The following is a 17,850-nucleotide window of genomic DNA, read 5'->3' as shown; positions in this document are numbered from 1 at the left end:
CGATCCTTCTCTCGGGCTTTCTAAAAGTGCTAGCAGAAGACAACGGTTTCTTTCGAAAGTACTGTGATTCATAATGTATTACTGAAGGGGTATTCATTGGTGCCGGGTGCAGAACGAAGGTGTACATCGGAAAATCCGTAAAGGAGGTCCCAATTCATTGGTCTAGCCTGTCATTTTAATTTTAATTTTAATTGATAACACATTCGATCTGAACCGGCCGGATTCATTCATAATTGGCAATCGTACGACGTAACTCGCGATCACCGACACTCACTCGCGCGTTGCTGTCCTCCGGCAGGCGCAAGAGGAGGAACTTCAGCAAGCAGGCGACGGAGATTCTCAACGAGTACTTCTACTCGCACCTCAGCAACCCGTACCCGAGCGAGGAGGCGAAGGAGGAGCTGGCGAGGAAGTGTGGAATCACCGTGTCACAGGTAGCAGCGAGGTCGGGGTTCGATCCCTTTGGGGTTCGATCCCCAGGGTTCGATCCCCCCCGGGCTTCGATCCCCCCGGGGTTCGACCCCCCCGGGCTTCGATCCCCCTTGGGGTTCGATCCTGTCGGGGTTTGATCCCCTCGTGGTTCGATCCCGGGGGAGGGTTCCCATCTCCCCTCGTCGCGGCGGCGTGCGAAACCTACGCGAGCTTAGACGTGTGCGCGGCGGTTCCCGCGGGACGGGAGGACGAGACGAAGCCTTCAGGTGGCGGCATGCGCGCAGTCGCGCCGCCCGTCTAAGCTCCGTCGGCAGCGAGTTGATTGGGCCGCGTTGAGTGCAAAAGCAATTAACTCGATTATTAAAGAAGCCTTCCTGCGCAAACTAATCGCAGCAAATCGCCGTAAAACCTGCATGAATTATGGATGTAAGCATGAGTAAGCGTTAGCCGTGAAAAAAGAAGCTGTACCGACAAGTGTCTTCATCAGAGATGTGCAGCTCGAAAATCGCTTCTCGCTGTGGCATCGCCGATGTCACGAGCCATGGAAAATCTAAATATCATTTGCAACACTCATTCTGCTAGTTATTCTTTCAATGCAAATGTTCGGAATAAACGTAATCCCTGGTCATTTCCGTAAACCTATCAATACAGGCGAGGGAAAAATAACGAACTTTCGCCGAGGTTTTGCACTCAACGGCACGACATAATTGAGAAGGCACGTTTTACGCGATTTGCACTCCGGGGAGAACAAAACATACAGGGCAAGGCCGCGTAAACACTTCTCTTGGTTGTGGTAGCATATGCACTACTTCTGTTCTTCGTGGTGGGGCACCTGTAACACTTGTCGTTCCTCGCTCGATATTACGATCGTCAACGCGTCCACCCCGCGTCTCATGTTTTCTCGTCGAGTCGTCGATACACCTGAGACAGTACTGCGTTTTCTTGGCGTCTCGGCAGCGAAAACCGCTCGTGCTACCTCAACCAACGGCACTGTTTATCGAGCCTAACGTACTGTATTTTTGCTCCTGTAGATATGCAACTGGTTTGGCAACAAGCGCATCCGCTATAAGAAGAACATAGGTAAAGAGCAGGAAGAGGCGAACCTTTACGCGGCGAAGGCCGCATCCCGGGCGGCCGCCACCATGAATGCTAGTCAGTCAGGTAATGCTGCGTCCAGTAGTAACCGACATTGTGTCAATTTCTCCTCCCGTAGATCTCCAACTGGTTTGGCAACAAGCGCATCCGCTATAAGAAGAACATAGGTAAAGCGCAGGAGGAAGCTAACCTGTACGCCGCAAAGGCTGCCGCAGCCACGGTTGTGACGGGAGGTCAGCAAGGTAACGCGCTGCGCGGAGACGAGCTAGGCGCCCCGTGGCTCCCTCCGCTAGCGCCCCCTGCACCACCATCTCCCGACCGCCCGCCCGCCCCGTGCGTGCATGCGCAGCCGATCAAATCGCTGGCCGGTGCTTGCGAATCGTTGCGTCGCTCATTCTCGCGCCGTCGTCGTCGCTTAGGTAGAGCCGCGTTACGCATCGATGGCGGCTGTCTCGTCTGGCAGCGAGGGGAAGAAGCTGATGTTGATAACGGTGACGGAGAGAAATGCGTCGGAGCCGCATCTGTAGCGACCGACGCATGACCGATCATGCTACGGATCTGTGGCGCTCAAAGAGAGGCGGTAGAGAGGGGGTCTTCGGGTCTTGGGTACGAGTCGGCACTAGTTGGGTAGAGTGGAATGAACCATGATGGGAGTAGTTGATAGAAGACTGGATCAGGGCGAGCTATGACAGATCTGTTCTCACCGATTTCGTCTTGCGACCTATGAAGTTCAAAGAGAAAAGCAACTAATGTTTTGTAAATAATATTTTGTTGCGCTTGCTTTGCTTGGCAGAGATCGGTTAGGCTAGCTGGGTTTCCGTCGGTCAGTGCAAGGTCAGCGGAGTGTGAGGTTGGTGAGAAATGGTTAAATTTAGGAGAGTGTTAGGCAAAGGATGTGTTAGAGAGAAGAATTCATCGTTGTCGTTGTGAGGCATGGGTCATCTTATAGTACCATGGTCATTGTGACATTGAATGTGGGTTCCCGATAAACATAGATATCTTCACCTTCATATTGATCATTTTGAAACGATGCATGTAGGTTGTTACGGTGCCTATACAATTGGTTGGTCTGGGAAATTAATGTTACATCATGGGTGTCGTGAAAGAGTCCGAAAATTTTGTGTACTGTAGTGTATTATCTGAAGCACCCACGCCTGGTCAAGTGCCGAAAATATTAGGGGTCACTGATTATGTTACGTGGAACGAGAGTCGCGGGTACTTCTGGGTTAAGTTTATATTAAAAAGAAAATAAGCAGAAATGTTAGCCATGGTTAGTGGATGGATGGGGTGGATGCCGCGAGGGCCTCGGAGCCACGGAGTTCGTGATTCAATTCACTAGTCTTAGCTGGGTTTGTTGCTTAGGTAGGGTGGCGTGTAGAGGAGGGATCACATGGGCAGGCGTGCCGCTCTGACGGTAAACGGAAGGTGGCCATTTTGCGTCGTCGTCGGACGTCAAGCAAAGAAATCTCGGCATTAGTAGCAAACTACGCGTGAGCTGCCACGCACACGGTTAGCGACGCAGATAAATGGTGCGGACGCGGTCGTGTCGGCTATTTCTGGCGCCCGCTTTCGCTGTCAATCTACGGCGGCGCTTATTTCTGATGCGCATTTCACAGTTCAGCTGTGTGCATTGGGATTAATTAAAACCATGTTTGTTCGTGCTACTGCTGCTGGTGCTGATGCTACTACTGATGCTGCTGCTGCTAGTGCTGCTGCTGCTGCTACTGCTGTTGGTGCTGCTGTTACTACTGCTGCTGCTGCTATTACTACTACTGCCGCTGCTGCTCATGCTGCTGCTGCTTATTGTTGCTCTTGAGTCCAACCAATGATCAAATATAAAAAATCCAATAATACTCTGCATAATGAGTATAGGCCTGGAAACCCAAGTGCAGCTTTTTACAACCTACACAAATTTCACCAGATCTTCTCCATTTTTTTTACAAGGGAAAGGCAGATTGTGTTAGGATAACTCCACCATTTACACCCTTACAGCTAAAACACGTAGCTTCGTGTGTTTATTGTTTTGTGTGACCTGATCATCGTAGGGTCGTTTAGGTGCAGTCGTGTGCCGCTATTTCAGTTATACTCATAGGTTTACAATTGACTTCATTGCTGTGTTTTATAGGAGGCCAATGTGAACTGTGCATGATCATAATGTGATGCTGTTGTTTCGTAATTCGATTGCTCGTTAGTGTAAGAGACCGTGTAAACATTGAAGTGGTATGACACTCGTCGACATTTCTTTTATTTGTTTGTTTTGTTTTCTTAACTTATCGATTCGTCATCTTAACACGACATGAATCGAATCGGGAACTTCGTCGAACGTGAGCAGCGTTCGACGAGAGTCGGAAATCTTGCGATCAGGGGCCCATTGTCAGAAACAAAATTAGTCTTAACATTAGTCGTAACGTTAACTTTTTCTCTGAGACCGTTGACAGAAACGCTGCGAAGTTACCTGAATGAAAAATCGTAGCAGATTTCCTCATAAGAATACGAATTAAAGCGCTGTCGACGATCTACGAGAAAATGTTAATGTGTTAAGACTAATGTTTGTTAATTTGTTAATTTGTTTAAATTGTTAATTTGTTAATTGACTAAGACTAATTTTGTTTCTCACAACGGGCTCCAGTGCTTTGACGTACTGTGTACGCGCGCACGTGTGTTCGACAATGTCTCGACCGGTTGATTGAACGTCTGTGTCTTGTGTGTGTGTTTGCAGGCTACAACATGGTGCCCAACTCACAGGGTGGAGGACAGATGATGGCGGGCCAGCAGCCGGACATGTACAATCTAAATGTGAACGGCGACGGCTACTCCTCCAGTGCGGCGGTTGGTGCTAATGTACAGTCACAGGTACATCAGGTGACGTCATCACACACACGCATGCACGCACGCACGTGTTCACACATGCATGCACGCACGCAGCTATTCCAACGCTGAAATCCTGTTCTAATGTAGAGTCACAGGTACATCAGGTGACGTCATCACACACGCACGCACGTGTTCACACATGCATGCATGCACGCAGCTATTCCAATGCTGCAATCCTGTTCTAATGTACAGTCACAGGTACGTGTAACACCATCGCACGCACGCACACACGATCACGCATGTACGCAGCTACGCCAACGCTGCAATCCTCTTCTAATGTACAGTCACAGCTACTAAGTGTAACACCATCGCATGCACGCATGTACGCAAACATGCACGTGTTCACACATGCCTGCCAGCGCTGCAGTCCATGCTAATGTACAGTCACAACGTCATCACGCACGTGCGCACCTATATGCATGCATGTACACACATATATACGCATGCACGCATGTGGCAGATACTTGTTTGTCACGTGTACACGGGTGTTAAGTAGTCCTTACAGAAGCATACGTAGGGACTAAGTAGTAGTAGCACACATGTGTACAGGAAATGGCTGTACCATGCACCAGTGTCAACAGATGTTAGTGAGTAGTAACAACACGTACAGCTACAGACTCGTTACAGATAGACAGAGTAGTAGGTTCGATAAAAGAAAGTCGTCTCATAAACTCGGGCACGTAGTAGCGTGTCGGTGTAACTGTTCATGAAGAGTACGCGTGCGCGTGCACCACTGATTCTCTCACTACAAGTATGTGTGTGTGTGTGTGTGCGTGCGTGCGTGCGTGCGTGCGTGTGGGTGTGTATGAATCTGTATGTATGTGTGTGTGTGCGTGCGTGTGGCCATATCTGATATCTAACGTGTGTTTTTTCTCCTGTGTCGGTAGGTAAACGCGCTACGTCACGTTATAGCATCGACCGGAGGCTACGCCGGCGAGAACATTTACGACCGCATACAGCAGGTGAGCCAATATTTGAGAGCCATAAACACATGTAATAAATAATATATAAGATATGTTATCTAATATATATTTGAGTTCGTATGTATCTATGTATGTATCTTCCCTATAGGCGGCCAAACCGCCCAAGCGATCTGGATGCAATTTTCACAGGGCCATCTCTTATACCCGGGTAGTGTTCCTAGACGAAAAAAACCTGTCAAACCCGTCAAAACTCGCAGAAAAAATCCGGTGAAAAGACCCCTCAAATTCCGTGAATCTTCACACCAATGTCAGCACTCACTTGTACAGTGCTGCCTACACAACAGAAAATCGATTCCCTCACCTCATCCGGCTGCTGGTATGTGAAACCGAAACCTGAGCCACGCAGGCCTAAAACAGAGCACAGCAGGACCAGTTCAGAGGTTACGAACTGCATTGTTTATCAACAGGCTTTGGAAATGAGAAGCTGCAACCTCATTCGTACATGCTGGTTACGGTGCCGTACGCTGCGCCATACGTGATTGCCGTAGTGGGAGAAGCCGCACAGTTCGAGAGCGCAGGAATGCTTTACGTATTTCCACGCAGATGAAGATAACACGATAAAACATTGTTTATCACGAGAGTTTCGAAATGAAACGTCCAAACCCATTCCGTACATGCTGTTATAATAACTTTTTGTTCATTTACACCATATTACTATCAAGTTCCAGGCGGTTCTATAGTTAGGTTCTGCTGTCATATATAAATGTCATACGAACACAAGGCTCGGACACTAGCCGTAGCCCGGTGGCCGGCGGGGCAACCAAAATTGATGATCGGGCAGCCCAAAATTTGCAAACAAGTTAAATTTGCGATGGCCCAAGATCGGGCCACTAAACTGTCAGGAGTGTCTATGTGATAAATAATAATTGTTTCTTACGTGCTAATCTCATTCAAAGAGATGCCGAGCAATTCGCGGAAGCGAGGGGGCGAGCCCCACACAGGTACTGCAGAAACCTGCAGCATATCTACCGACGGGACATACAACGATGGCACAGCGGTATTATCGTCTACTGTGGCTGCAACAAGCCCGTATTGTATCTAGACTGGTGATCCGGCCTCACGCTCTGCCATAGAACAATGTACACGCTCTGCCGACGAACAGTTTCGGCTCGCGGACCAGTCTAGCCAGAGGTCAACAATCTGAGCGAGCGGCAGCCAAGCATATATTTTGCAGCGTAGCAACATGTGATTACATTTGATAATCAAGCGAACCAGACAATGCGTCTATACAATACGCCTGTCTGGCAGTGTATCTGAGTGGCAGGCGTGAAACGCGCAAGCGATGAAGAGTTTCGAAGGCAACAATTTGTCATAATAAAAAATTATGGAAATTCTCTCTTTTTGATGTAGCTCTGTTCAAAATGTTAAAAATACGGGACAGCACATAAATGCGTCCCGGGAAGGGTCGGGTAAGCGGACGCGGGACACATGGGCGCAAAATACGGGACGACTCTGGTCAGCCTGATTGCTAGCTAGCTAGCTGCCACTGGTGCTCACTGTTTCGGATCCGAAGCGAAACTGCCAGCGTTCGAAACGTTACAGCGTGATAGAAATAACTAACTTCCATGAAGATGATGCAAGTATTTATAATCACGAAAGTGTAATATTAAGTGCTTTGTAAGTTTATTTATGCCATTTTCTCATGTCTCTGTTACGCATACGAAATATTGAACTTAGACACGATGCTGCTTTTTCTTTTTAAATGCATCGCGTACCCAGGCTACTGTTGTTGATAATTATGGTTCTACTTTATCTTATTAAATCTGCCAATATTTTATTTTTACAGTTCAGAAGGACCTGCCAGCATTTTAACTTTGATGAGATAAAATTTAATATGTTTTTATTTTAACATGAAAAGGCCCAATGTGTGTGTTTATTACAGTTACTTGTTTTATATATTTGCATGCTCTGTAACTTTGATCTCTTTGAAAGCGTCTGAACTGATCGATAGCAATGTGCACACGCGGGGTGTTATAGATAAATGGCAGAGATCCCTGGTGAAAATTTGATGCGGCGTGGAATGGATAATACTCCAAATGTATGCCTCAATCATCATGTCAGTGTGTGCCCATGTTGTGGGGTTTTGTTTTAGAACACGACTGTGGCAAGTGCATCAGAAACGGCCGGCAATTTTCAGAATAATATACAATACGAGATTTGAATAAAGATTTATGTTTTTCTTTGTTTTGTTTCGGGCCACGCAGATTTATTTTTGGGCCAGCCAAAAAATTGAAAATCAATGATTTTGGTGGCCGATCGGGCCACTGAAAAAAAGTTAGTGTCGAGCTCTTGCTAATCGTTTTTTTCCGGTCATGCTATTATCTTCTTAGATCTGATTCTAAATATTGAATATTGTGTGGCAATATTAATTACAGTCGTATTACGCAATTGTTCTATTTGTCCCAATATATTAAAGTAGTATGTTGTAGCACAGATTTTCCACCGCACGCGGTACACCGCCGCAGGTATATTAATAATATAGAATAACGAGTAGTTGAATATTTAATACATTAATGGGAGTCAGAAACACTCGAGAGACACATCACGCGAACTACATTCCCCACTTGCTCCGGACCTCAGCTCCGGATCCACTTGCTCAGAACTGATATGAGCTCAGCACATCGTAGTACCTCGGCCCATTTTACCACGTAATATAATTGACCCCAGTTTGTAGGATACCTTCCTCCATCTTCAACTGTAGATGATGTGCTTCTGAAAATTCCTGGGAAACAAACCCTGTACATAAACACGCATATATTATATATATACAATCAATATCACACTATTGTATATTGGCATACGGTGGGTTGCCACAGCATTGCCAATGCAGATATCGCTCGTTGGCGCGTGTTAATATTAATATAACAATAATAATAATAATAGCAACAATATAATAATAATAACAGTATTAATAACAGTAATAACTAGACAGAGGGCACTCACGGAGTGCATACCTCCGCCAGCGACATACGCCCCATGTAACATGTATGTGTTACAAGCTGGCTCGCCGCTCGCTGCTGGCTGCTGCTGACTCAACGCGCTAATATCGATCGCGCGAACACACTAACACACGAACGGACTAACACACGAACACACTACACGAGAGGGATCACATAACCTCCACTCCGTGGGTGGAGGTAATAAATAACCTGATGATAGGGTTAACGTTTGCCATCATGCTACCTTCGTTCGTTTGGCAGGGCGGTAACAAGCCGGCGAGCAGCAGCGGCAGCCGGCCCGAGTCGCAGGACGGCAACAAGCCGGGCGGCGGGGAGCTGCGCATCTCGGCCGTACCCGAGTTCCCGGACATCCAGGGGCTCAGCGAGAGCGGCGACGACGACAGCACCCAGGACGAGCCGCCCTCCAAGCGCTCCAAGGTGTAGGTGGCGCCACCGTCGACGCACGCGCTCAGCGGGGGAAGAGCGATGTTCGGCGCACGAGGATGGCGGACGTCGCTCTCCGTGACTCGCTCGGAAAACGCGCGTTCGTGCGCAGGGGAGAGGGATGGTGGTCACGATGACGTTCGGACCGCGCGTCGGACGCGTCGCCGGCACGGTCGCTGTCGTCACGAGCGTTTCCGTTCCTCCGCTGCTACGCGAACTCGCCCGCGCTGCCCACTGTCGTAGCCATTAAGCTGGAGTGTTACGTGGGGTCTGCGTCCGCCGCCTCGACCCTCACCTCCGCCGGTCTCGTCATGGGTAGCTGACCTCCGCGCGTCCTTCGTAATTCACGTGCAGGCTCACCGACGAGGGCGGCCGTGAGTGCGGGGTCGCGACCTGTTGTCGCTACGACGAGGCACTCGCCATCGCGAGAACGCGCGCAGTGCGCCGACCTACCGTTAACTAGCTCCCCCTCGCCTAACGTGTGCGGCGACAGGTGGGGTTGTTGTAGCCGCAAGGTTGGCATGAGCGCGCAACGCGGTCGTAGCGATGTGTAAGCAATCGTAAACGCGATCGTGTGAAAACCGAAAAATCGTAAGAAATCGTTGTATATTGTGTATGTTCGGAATCCACGAGCGGTCGCGCGGACGGCGCATTGATTCGTGTTTTTAGCTTTTTCGTTGTTTTGAACGATGTAAATTGTAAGGAAGAGTGTGTGTGTGTGTGTGTGTGTGTGTCCGACGACAAAATCTCGATTGGAAATTTTAATTGTAGCTCGGTCTGATCATCCCTATGCAATTCGTGTAACTGTGTGACTTGTGGAAGACCATTGCCACCGGTGAGGTAGAGTCTGTCTTGGCTCCGCACCTTTTTCTCGTATGCAAACGTGAACAGAGTTCAGTATAGAGGGTTTGCCCCCGGTAGTTTTCTAGCCAAGCTAGTTCTACGTAGGTACCATCGTGAGACCGATCGCAATCGGGAATGTGTGAAATGCAGGAAAGCGCGCATGTATTTTTCCCTGTCCATCCTGGAGCCAGACAAATCGCATCATGTTCATAAGTATACGCAGGGGGTACATATTTCTAGAAATACACTGTGTCGGGGAAGTTTACTTCCCGCCTGTATATTATGATGAGTATTTTATCCGTTTTTTTTTTCAAGCAGAGTTTTAGCAATTATTGTTTTATATATGTGTGCGATTTCTTTTGCACATAGGTCTATTATATATACGTTGAATATATATAGAAAAATGGAATTAATATTAATAATGGTAGCATCGGTAGTTGTGTACGTGAAGCTTAGTAACGTAGCCCCCCCCCTCATCCCGTCGTTAGCTGAGCAGGCTTGCACGTCCTGCCAGTGTAAAGCTGGGCTTACACTACCGACTTTATGTTGGCGAATTGGCGAGTTGGACCAACTTTTCAATTCGCCAACTCCGAGTTGGCGTAAATAGAACATGTTCTAATCTCCCTACTAGTTGCTATCAATCGATTGGTCACGCAACTTTTGCGTTTACACTGCCGATTGTCGGTTGTATAGTTGGGAAGTTGGTCCAATTTGCCAATTCGCCAACACAAAGTTGGTATTGTAAACCCAGCTTACCGATAGCAGCATGCGATGTAATGGTACCCGGCGATAGGCGGTCGGAATACGAATGCCCGCTCCAGTAGGCGGCGGATGCGTGGGACGTAGCCGCCGCCAGCGGACGCAACGTCGTCAGTGAGCGTGCGATCACTTTTGACGCCGATATGTGATTCGCGCGAGAAGCGTCAAGGCTCGAGCTCGAACGATGCTGTTGCGCATTCCAAACGTTCGTCGCGACGACGCGGCTTGGTTCTCGCGGCGGTTTTCACGCTCCTTGGTTTCGATGCTGCGGCGAGGGAGGCGGTGGCCCGGCTACGCGCGATCTTACTCGTAGTCTGGGTGGTCGCAGGTAGAGGGTGCTGCTTGCTGGCGGCGAGTCGTTGAGTTGTCCGCGGGGCCCGCGTTGGTAACGTCGTCGGTCGATCATGGTCGCTGGGCGTGCCATTGATCGTGTGCTCTTAAAGGCTCACAATGCGCATCCAAACGCTAATTTCTCCAGTACTAGACTAGCAAATACTTCGTGGCATGCATAATCACACTACCTTATGACAAAATAAACTCTAGTTCCTCCCATTTCACTGCGCGTTGTCTTATAAAAGGTATTTGAAAATACCTCCAATGTTGTTCAAATTCTCCGATGTTGTTGACAGTTTCCCCAATCCCCAAGCAACCGTGCAGCAGTGCTGCGGTACAGCGGTACGGGTGTAGCAAAGATAAAAACATGTGACGTCACGTCACCACTTCGAGGCTATATTGTTTGGCAAACAGTTGGCGTTTGCGCCAGAATGCCAGTTTTCTCACCTCTTTCTTGTGGGTTTTAAGCAAACGCGCAGTGAAATGGGAGCAACTAGAGTTTATTTTGTCATAAGGTAGTGTGATTATGCATGACACGAAGTATTTGCTAGTCTAGTACTGGAGAAATTAGCGTTTGGATGCGCATTGTGCGGCTTTAATCTCCTGGTTCATTAATCAATGTGTATTGCAAAAAGAGAGAGAGAGAACTGTGTGCTGATTTAATCTACAGGGATGCTGAGATCTGGAGTGCTCCGCGTGTACGGTGTGTAGCTTCTAGTGGTAAAGTTTATTCTATCGGGTGTTTGTGCACGCACCTGTCCGTGTTTGTTAACGTGTGTGCGTGTGTGCTTACGTGTGTGCGGCTGGTTCACGAACTTCACGCCATATTCGGTTTCTACACCGCTCTGACGGCGGGATGGAAGGTAGCCATAAGTCTCTTCGAGTGAGTTTTACCTTCTTGTGTGCCGGGTTTTCAGTCTTGTAAAGCGCGAGCGTCGTCCCACGTGCAAAGTAGGCAAGGATTATCGACTGCGCGTGTTGGCGTTTCTATTATGCATCCAGTATAGGGATGATGAATTATTTCCAAACGTACTAGGTTGTGACCGGCGATAAGTGGTATCAACTCGCACTGCTGGAGAGAAAACCCTCTCACACGCACAGCAAGTCGGTGCACGACGTTAAATATCCCAGTCTGTATAAAATGCAAAATAATCTGCAACTTTAGGAGGATGAGGGGGGGGGTCGCTGCTTGTGCTTCTTGGAAAATTAAAATATTTGTTGTCGATGTGACCTGCCCCCAGTATAGCAGGGGGTCGGCGTGTGCCCTGTTACGTTGCACAGATTCGTGTGTCTGCATGTGCAAGTTGTGTGAACGAGGTAACTATAGCAACTTTGGTGGCGACAGCGTTTATGCATCTCGGAGCCAAGTACACATGCTCCCTGTACACCTGTCTATCTCTGTTGTGTATTGTATCAGAATAGAACTATAATTGTGGTCAAATAATAATAAAAAAATACGGTAAATCAATTCACTGGTTTCGTTTTTACTTCGCATTCCTAATCAAAGAGTTGTCGTAAAAGTAAAGATCATATTCGATATAAGCAGCTGTAAACCAGATTTCATTTCATCTCACAACATCATGAGTAAGTTTATTACATCACAAAAGTTGAGCGCTACATAACATGTACATATTTACCCCTCTGATGTGCGTGCAAGCAAAAACAACAGGAAATAGACGTGGTTACGTGTTTACACGTTTGCCAGTGATAGCATAGCAGACGGACATTCCACATTATCCGTAGTTAGTTTCAAAGTCATCAGAAACCACTATAAGATTCAACGTGACGACTACATCAGATTGTCTTACACAGAGGTTTAAACTATTTATGGTCCCGTTTTATTCTGTAAAAAATACAAAAAATATCTTCCATGTCTTTACGTGAACACGTGCATCTTTGTGTATGTGGCATGCGTGATGGATTATTAAGTAAGCACTTTGGTTGATGAAATATCAGGTCATTGTCTGACACCAAATGTGAAATCTTGCAGTGACAACGTATGGGCAAACAATGCAAACTGCAATGGAGTTATTAATTGGCCGGTATTGCACTAGTTTAGCTTGCTTTTCTTTGTTATACCACACAGTAATGATTCGAAATTACAGACGATATAATAAACACATCTGGCAACATCCTCAAATAAAGAGTATGTCTCTGAGAAATGTAGCCAATGCTTGGAAATAAATCGATGACTAGATCCTTCTGATACAGTGTTTAACTCGGCACACATTAAAACCAACGTAGCCACTTAAAGAATAAAGACTACGTAAAAAAATAAATAAATTGCATTAATAAACAAACACTACGAAATAAATAGCTGCTATCTAGCATTCCACATGGGAATAATCGAATACTAGACATTTAAACATCCACACTAACTGCATCGATTCTCTCTCTCTCGTTGTCCCTCTGTCACGCTATTCTTCTTCTAGTATCACCCCACCCCACCCCCAAGCAATTTATTTCTTTTCCCAATATCACTAATGCATCAGGAGAATATAACAACCCTCCATCCTAACTAATTATATCCTTTCTCTGCATCTTCCCCCCCCTTTAATTACATTATGAGAATATTACGGTAACGCTCTGCAGGTGTACAAGTACCCGACATGGGTAATCTTCCCGGATAAGGCGAACAGACATATTAAGGTGAATAGAATAGTCACTCTTCTTATTTATCGTTACAATGTTTCTGCCATTAGCGAAGTTCGGGTGTAAAGTACATCCGCCGATATAAGTGAAGATACACAGAGGAACGGACATAGATTAATTACCTAAAAGCAGTGTACGTGTGCAGCAGCAATACAAAGGACGTTTGTGGACTATAAAAATATCAATGCTTTAATTGCACATCAGTCCGATTCAAAACTAACTGCTAAATATCGTCACATAATTGTGTCTGCAGCTATGCAATGAATTAGATATTATAAATTCCCCCGGAAAACTTTTTTTTCACCAAAGAAATAAAGTACCCCGACACTGTAGGTTTTTACAATAGTAGTTATTAATTTACTCAGAAGAAACGTTTTTACTATTCGTTATTTTGGCTGCGTAGCATGCAATCGATTGTCATGACGTTATACTGATGGCCATAAATGTACGTGCGTGCGTCACAGCTTCTTCATATAACCGAATCAACAGACATCATACATCAGTTAATCCCCATTACCAACAACAGCAGTGTCAGCATCACCATAACGACATCGTAAACCAAGATACCTGCACCTGACCATCTCTCACAACGTCGATTTTTATTACAGTGACATATTAACACGAAATTCGCTCGTTTTGACTTTTTTTTCAAGTCGAATAATAATGTTCATATATCAGTATTACCTCGTGCCTACGAGAAGACCGTCCCGAGTGACCATTGACATGATAAACGTAGCGGCATGTCAACTTTAAGCCAAGATCTAGAATTGCAGTTTTCGCTTGAGCTGTGGGTAGTGTGAGTTAGTGTAGTCCAACGACAAGAGGTGAATTCCTTGGTTGAAGGTCGATGCCAGGATGCTAGAAAACGCCATTTATTACATAAATTGATAGTAGGTAATCGGCTGAAATAATTTCTGGTAGTATTGAATGAATGAAAACATCAGTACGATGCTAAAGATTGTGCAGTAGCTGCACATTTCATATAAATACTGGCTGACACAGCACGTAAATATCCTAACTCTGAACTCAAATTTTCTCATAGTTTTGTACTCTTATCTTCTGCACCTAGAGAGAGACCTTTCTATTTGAATCTCACACGTGTGCACATGAAACAATTCTTCTTGATCTACTGGTTGGGTAGTTATAAATAACAATGATGGCACAAATTCAAAACGACAAAAAATTGGAGGGATACAAGATATAAGACAGAACCACAAACATTTACATATATTATCTATAGAGTTCATAGTAGCACTTGTACTGTCACCGCCTCAGCCTTGAACATAACGAAAAATAATTTCTGCAAACAAAATATATTTATTCTTGAAAAGTGTACCACCAAATTTAGAGGTATGTCAGGAAGAGCCCATATCTCCTACTTCACGACGTATTAGAGCTGTTACTAGATAAACAATGATGACAACAATTTGCTGAACAAAATGGGCAGGTAGGTGAACAGGAGGGTATTTAATTACTTTTTAGTTGCAAAAAAATGGTAAAATGTTTAGAGTATAGGTATTTTGACAGCACCTGTAATCTGGATAGGCAGCTATGCCGGTGACAGGTCCACGGCCTTCCAGCATGAACAAACCTACGCAATCTGCAACGAAGCACATATATATATATATACTGCCATACAATCGTCCAATACAAAAAATCTTGCACAATCGATGCATTATTTAAAACATTGCAAACATACAGCAAAATACATTGACAGAGCAAGTTGGTCGGTCAATCACACCAGCATTCTTTATGACTAACCATAGAGATTTCACGAACTTACTGTTATATTTAACTTCAACATAGAAATACTAATTAACTGAAAAACTAATGGCGGAAAAACTCGAATGAAATGTGTCGCGACTGTGCGTTTTTAGGTGAAGTCTAGAACTAGCTAAATCTTCGTGTCTTTATCTTTCGATTTTCGACTCGGTGTGTGAGCTATCTTGACCTATTTCTGCAGCCACCTGCGCATCGAAACGTGACAACTACACGCAAATAGGTGCGCAGATACGACATAAATTCCAGCCTAATCCATCGTTCTGTCGTTACGTAATTAGGGACGTGATAACCTATAACTACAGAACTATACTGCCATCACGTATTGATCGGCAGCTGTGCTCTAACGTCGCCGCAGTTCCGCCGTGCACGACCGCACAACCCGCGCGACGGTAGCACTAGTGAAGCAAATACCTTTGGACTCCACGTTCCAGACGCGCACGGTCGAGTCGGCGCCGCAGGACGCCACCATCTGCTGGCCGCCGTGGTTGACGGGCAGGAACACGCAGCCGCTGACGCCCTGCTCGTGACCTCTGAACTCACACAGGGGCTTCCGCTGCCGCAGGTCCCACAGCTGCAAGAACGAAAGCACTTATCACGCTCGCGATAGAGAGGAGTGCCAGCATGATACCTACTAGCTGTACCGGCGTAGCCCCTTCACTCCTGCTCAAGGGTAGCTAGCTAAAGGTAGCTAAGCTTGTTACGGACTAGCTGTACCGGTGTAGCCCCTTCGCTCCTGCTCAAGGGTAGCTAGGTAAAGATAGCTAAGTAGAGCTTGTTACGGACTAGCTGTACCGGTGTAGCCCCTTCACTCCTGCTCAAGGGTAGCTAGGTAAAGATAGCTAAGTAGAGCTTGTTACGGACTAGCTGTACCGGTGTAGCCCCTTCACTCCTGCTCAAGGGTAGCTAGGTAAAGATAGCTAAGTAGAGCTTGTTACCGACTAGCTGTACCGGTGTAGCCCCTTCACTCCTGCTCCAGGGTAGCTAGGTAAAGGTAGCTAAGTAGAGCTTGACGTTGTTACCGACTATCTGTACCGGTGTAGCCCATGCATTCACTCCTGCTCAAAGGTAGCTAGGTAAAAGTAGCTAAGTAAAGCTTGTTACCGACTAGCTCTACCGGTGTAGCCCCTTCACTCCCTGTAGCGGGAGGGGTACACCGGTATAGCTAGATACCGATGGGTTTGGTTTACTCTGAGAATGCGTGACGCGTGGCCGGCGAGGGAAGGGTGTGTCCAACATGCCGCCTCATTTCATCTCAGTAATCGGATTGATCTTGTCTAGGTTAGTGGTATGATCGGATATTCTCGGTCAATAAGTTGGTTGTTATTCGGTATATCTCCTAGTACTCGCGCCACCACACAATTTACTCAACCGGGAGACGCGAGTAGTATAAGACGGCTCGAAAGCAAATATTGCACTATTAATTTCGTGAATTTCTGGTCAGTCACTTCCACCTAAAATAGTCATCACTAATACAAGTGGACAATCTCGTCAACTTTGTCACTAGCACAGGCCGGAACCGATGCGCATTAAAAACGCACAGTCTTGCAATCTCACCGCAGAAAGCTTATATTCTCTTCTTTATTTCGCCGCGCCCAGTTTGGAACCTACCCCACCCGACCTTTCCCAGCAAACACACACAAACGCAAAGCGGACGCAGCGGTTTAAGCGCCGTCGCCACTACTGTTTACTATTTTTCCTCCATGTTGTTTATCGCTGTTTTGTACTGTATCACTCAGAAATTTTATTATTTTAACTGCTCAACAGCATTTGCATTTATCAGATTTTTTCTCCATGAAAAAGACTGTCTTCAGTACAAGTATTTATATTTGAATTACATGCAATAAAGATTTAATAATAATAATAATAATAATAATAACCGGCGCTGGTTCGACTCACTGTCAGCTCGGACCCCGTGCTGTTGCAGCCGCTGCTGCCGGACAGGCAGTGAAGTCCGTCCTCGCTCACCGCACAGCAGCTGAGAATGTTCTGCTTCTTTGGGAACACGTGAACAACGTTGAATGACCTCGGATCCCACAGCCTGTGGACAAGCGGAGGAGGGTGGGTGGATTACATAGAGCAGTTTAAACTGGTGAATGGTTTGCCCAAGGGTGAATGAAATTATTTTCGGGTGAAAGAAACTTACCAAAAACACAAGGAAATTTAGTCGCGGGTAAATGAAATTTTGTGATAAAGACTCGAGGGTGAATGACACTGAAATAGTTTAAGAAGCACTGACATAGAGGCTACGTTTCTGAATTACCCTCGAATGCTGCGCGGTTGCCAGAAAGTTTCGTCATGTTTTTACTTTGAATTTGCGCACCTTAGTTCTTTGTCCTCACTTGTTTGAGCAATTACACTGTCGTCTGGAGCCCAGCAGACACTGGTCACCTGGTTGACAAAAAAGGATATGTGACTGAAGCCCAAAATTAGGTCTGCGAAGCCCTCAAAACTCACGATTATGTTTCTAGGCAACATAAACTGATAAATGCGCGGATGGACATAGCTGCTCAGGATAGAATGAAGAGTTCAGAATGCTGTAGTCCTTTGAGCTCTTGATAGAATTAAACCTACCAATCGTTAACGCAGGAAAAAATCGCCGACATCATGAAATTTACATGTTATCATAAGCTCTCAATTTAATTAAAATAAAAGTGTCAATGACACTGTAGCTCACCACAAAAAGGGCACAAATGAGTGAATGGGAATAAGTGCACCGA

The 17,850-nt window shown here is 46.2% G+C and overlaps 2 protein-coding genes across 2 annotated transcripts in view; one reads left to right on the top strand and one right to left on the bottom strand.

The window, feature by feature from the left end:
- LOC106808459 (pre-B-cell leukemia transcription factor 1-like) overlaps positions 1-10,878 on the top strand; it is a 36,589-nt gene extending 25,711 nt beyond the window's left edge. Inside the window, exons 4-8 of the mRNA XM_014811191.1 lie at positions 279-434; positions 1,464-1,593; positions 4,247-4,380; positions 5,286-5,360; positions 8,582-10,878. Of these exons, the coding sequence (XP_014666677.1) occupies positions 279-434; positions 1,464-1,593; positions 4,247-4,380; positions 5,286-5,360; positions 8,582-8,764 (678 nt within the window). The 3' untranslated portion in view covers positions 8,765-10,878. The remainder of the gene's footprint in view (positions 1-278; positions 435-1,463; positions 1,594-4,246; positions 4,381-5,285; positions 5,361-8,581) is intronic.
- Positions 10,879-12,257: 1,379 nt separating this feature from the next.
- LOC106808458 (WD repeat-containing protein 31-like) overlaps positions 12,258-17,850 on the bottom strand; it is a 5,782-nt gene continuing 189 nt past the window's right edge. The window contains exons 2-6 of the mRNA XM_014811190.1: positions 17,454-17,521; positions 17,030-17,171; positions 15,545-15,704; positions 14,882-14,951; positions 12,258-14,209 (exon numbers count right to left, since the gene is read on the bottom strand). Coding sequence (XP_014666676.1) covers positions 14,113-14,209; positions 14,882-14,951; positions 15,545-15,704; positions 17,030-17,171; positions 17,454-17,521 — 537 coding nt within the window. The 3' untranslated portion in view covers positions 12,258-14,112. The remainder of the gene's footprint in view (positions 14,210-14,881; positions 14,952-15,544; positions 15,705-17,029; positions 17,172-17,453; positions 17,522-17,850) is intronic.

The sequence above is a fragment of the Priapulus caudatus genome, unplaced genomic scaffold (genome assembly GCF_000485595.1).
Source record: "Priapulus caudatus unplaced genomic scaffold, Priapulus_caudatus-5.0.1 Scaffold279, whole genome shotgun sequence".
NCBI lineage: Eukaryota > Metazoa > Priapulida > Priapulimorpha > Priapulimorphida > Priapulidae > Priapulus > Priapulus caudatus.
This window is presented reverse-complemented; position numbering and strand designations above follow the sequence as displayed.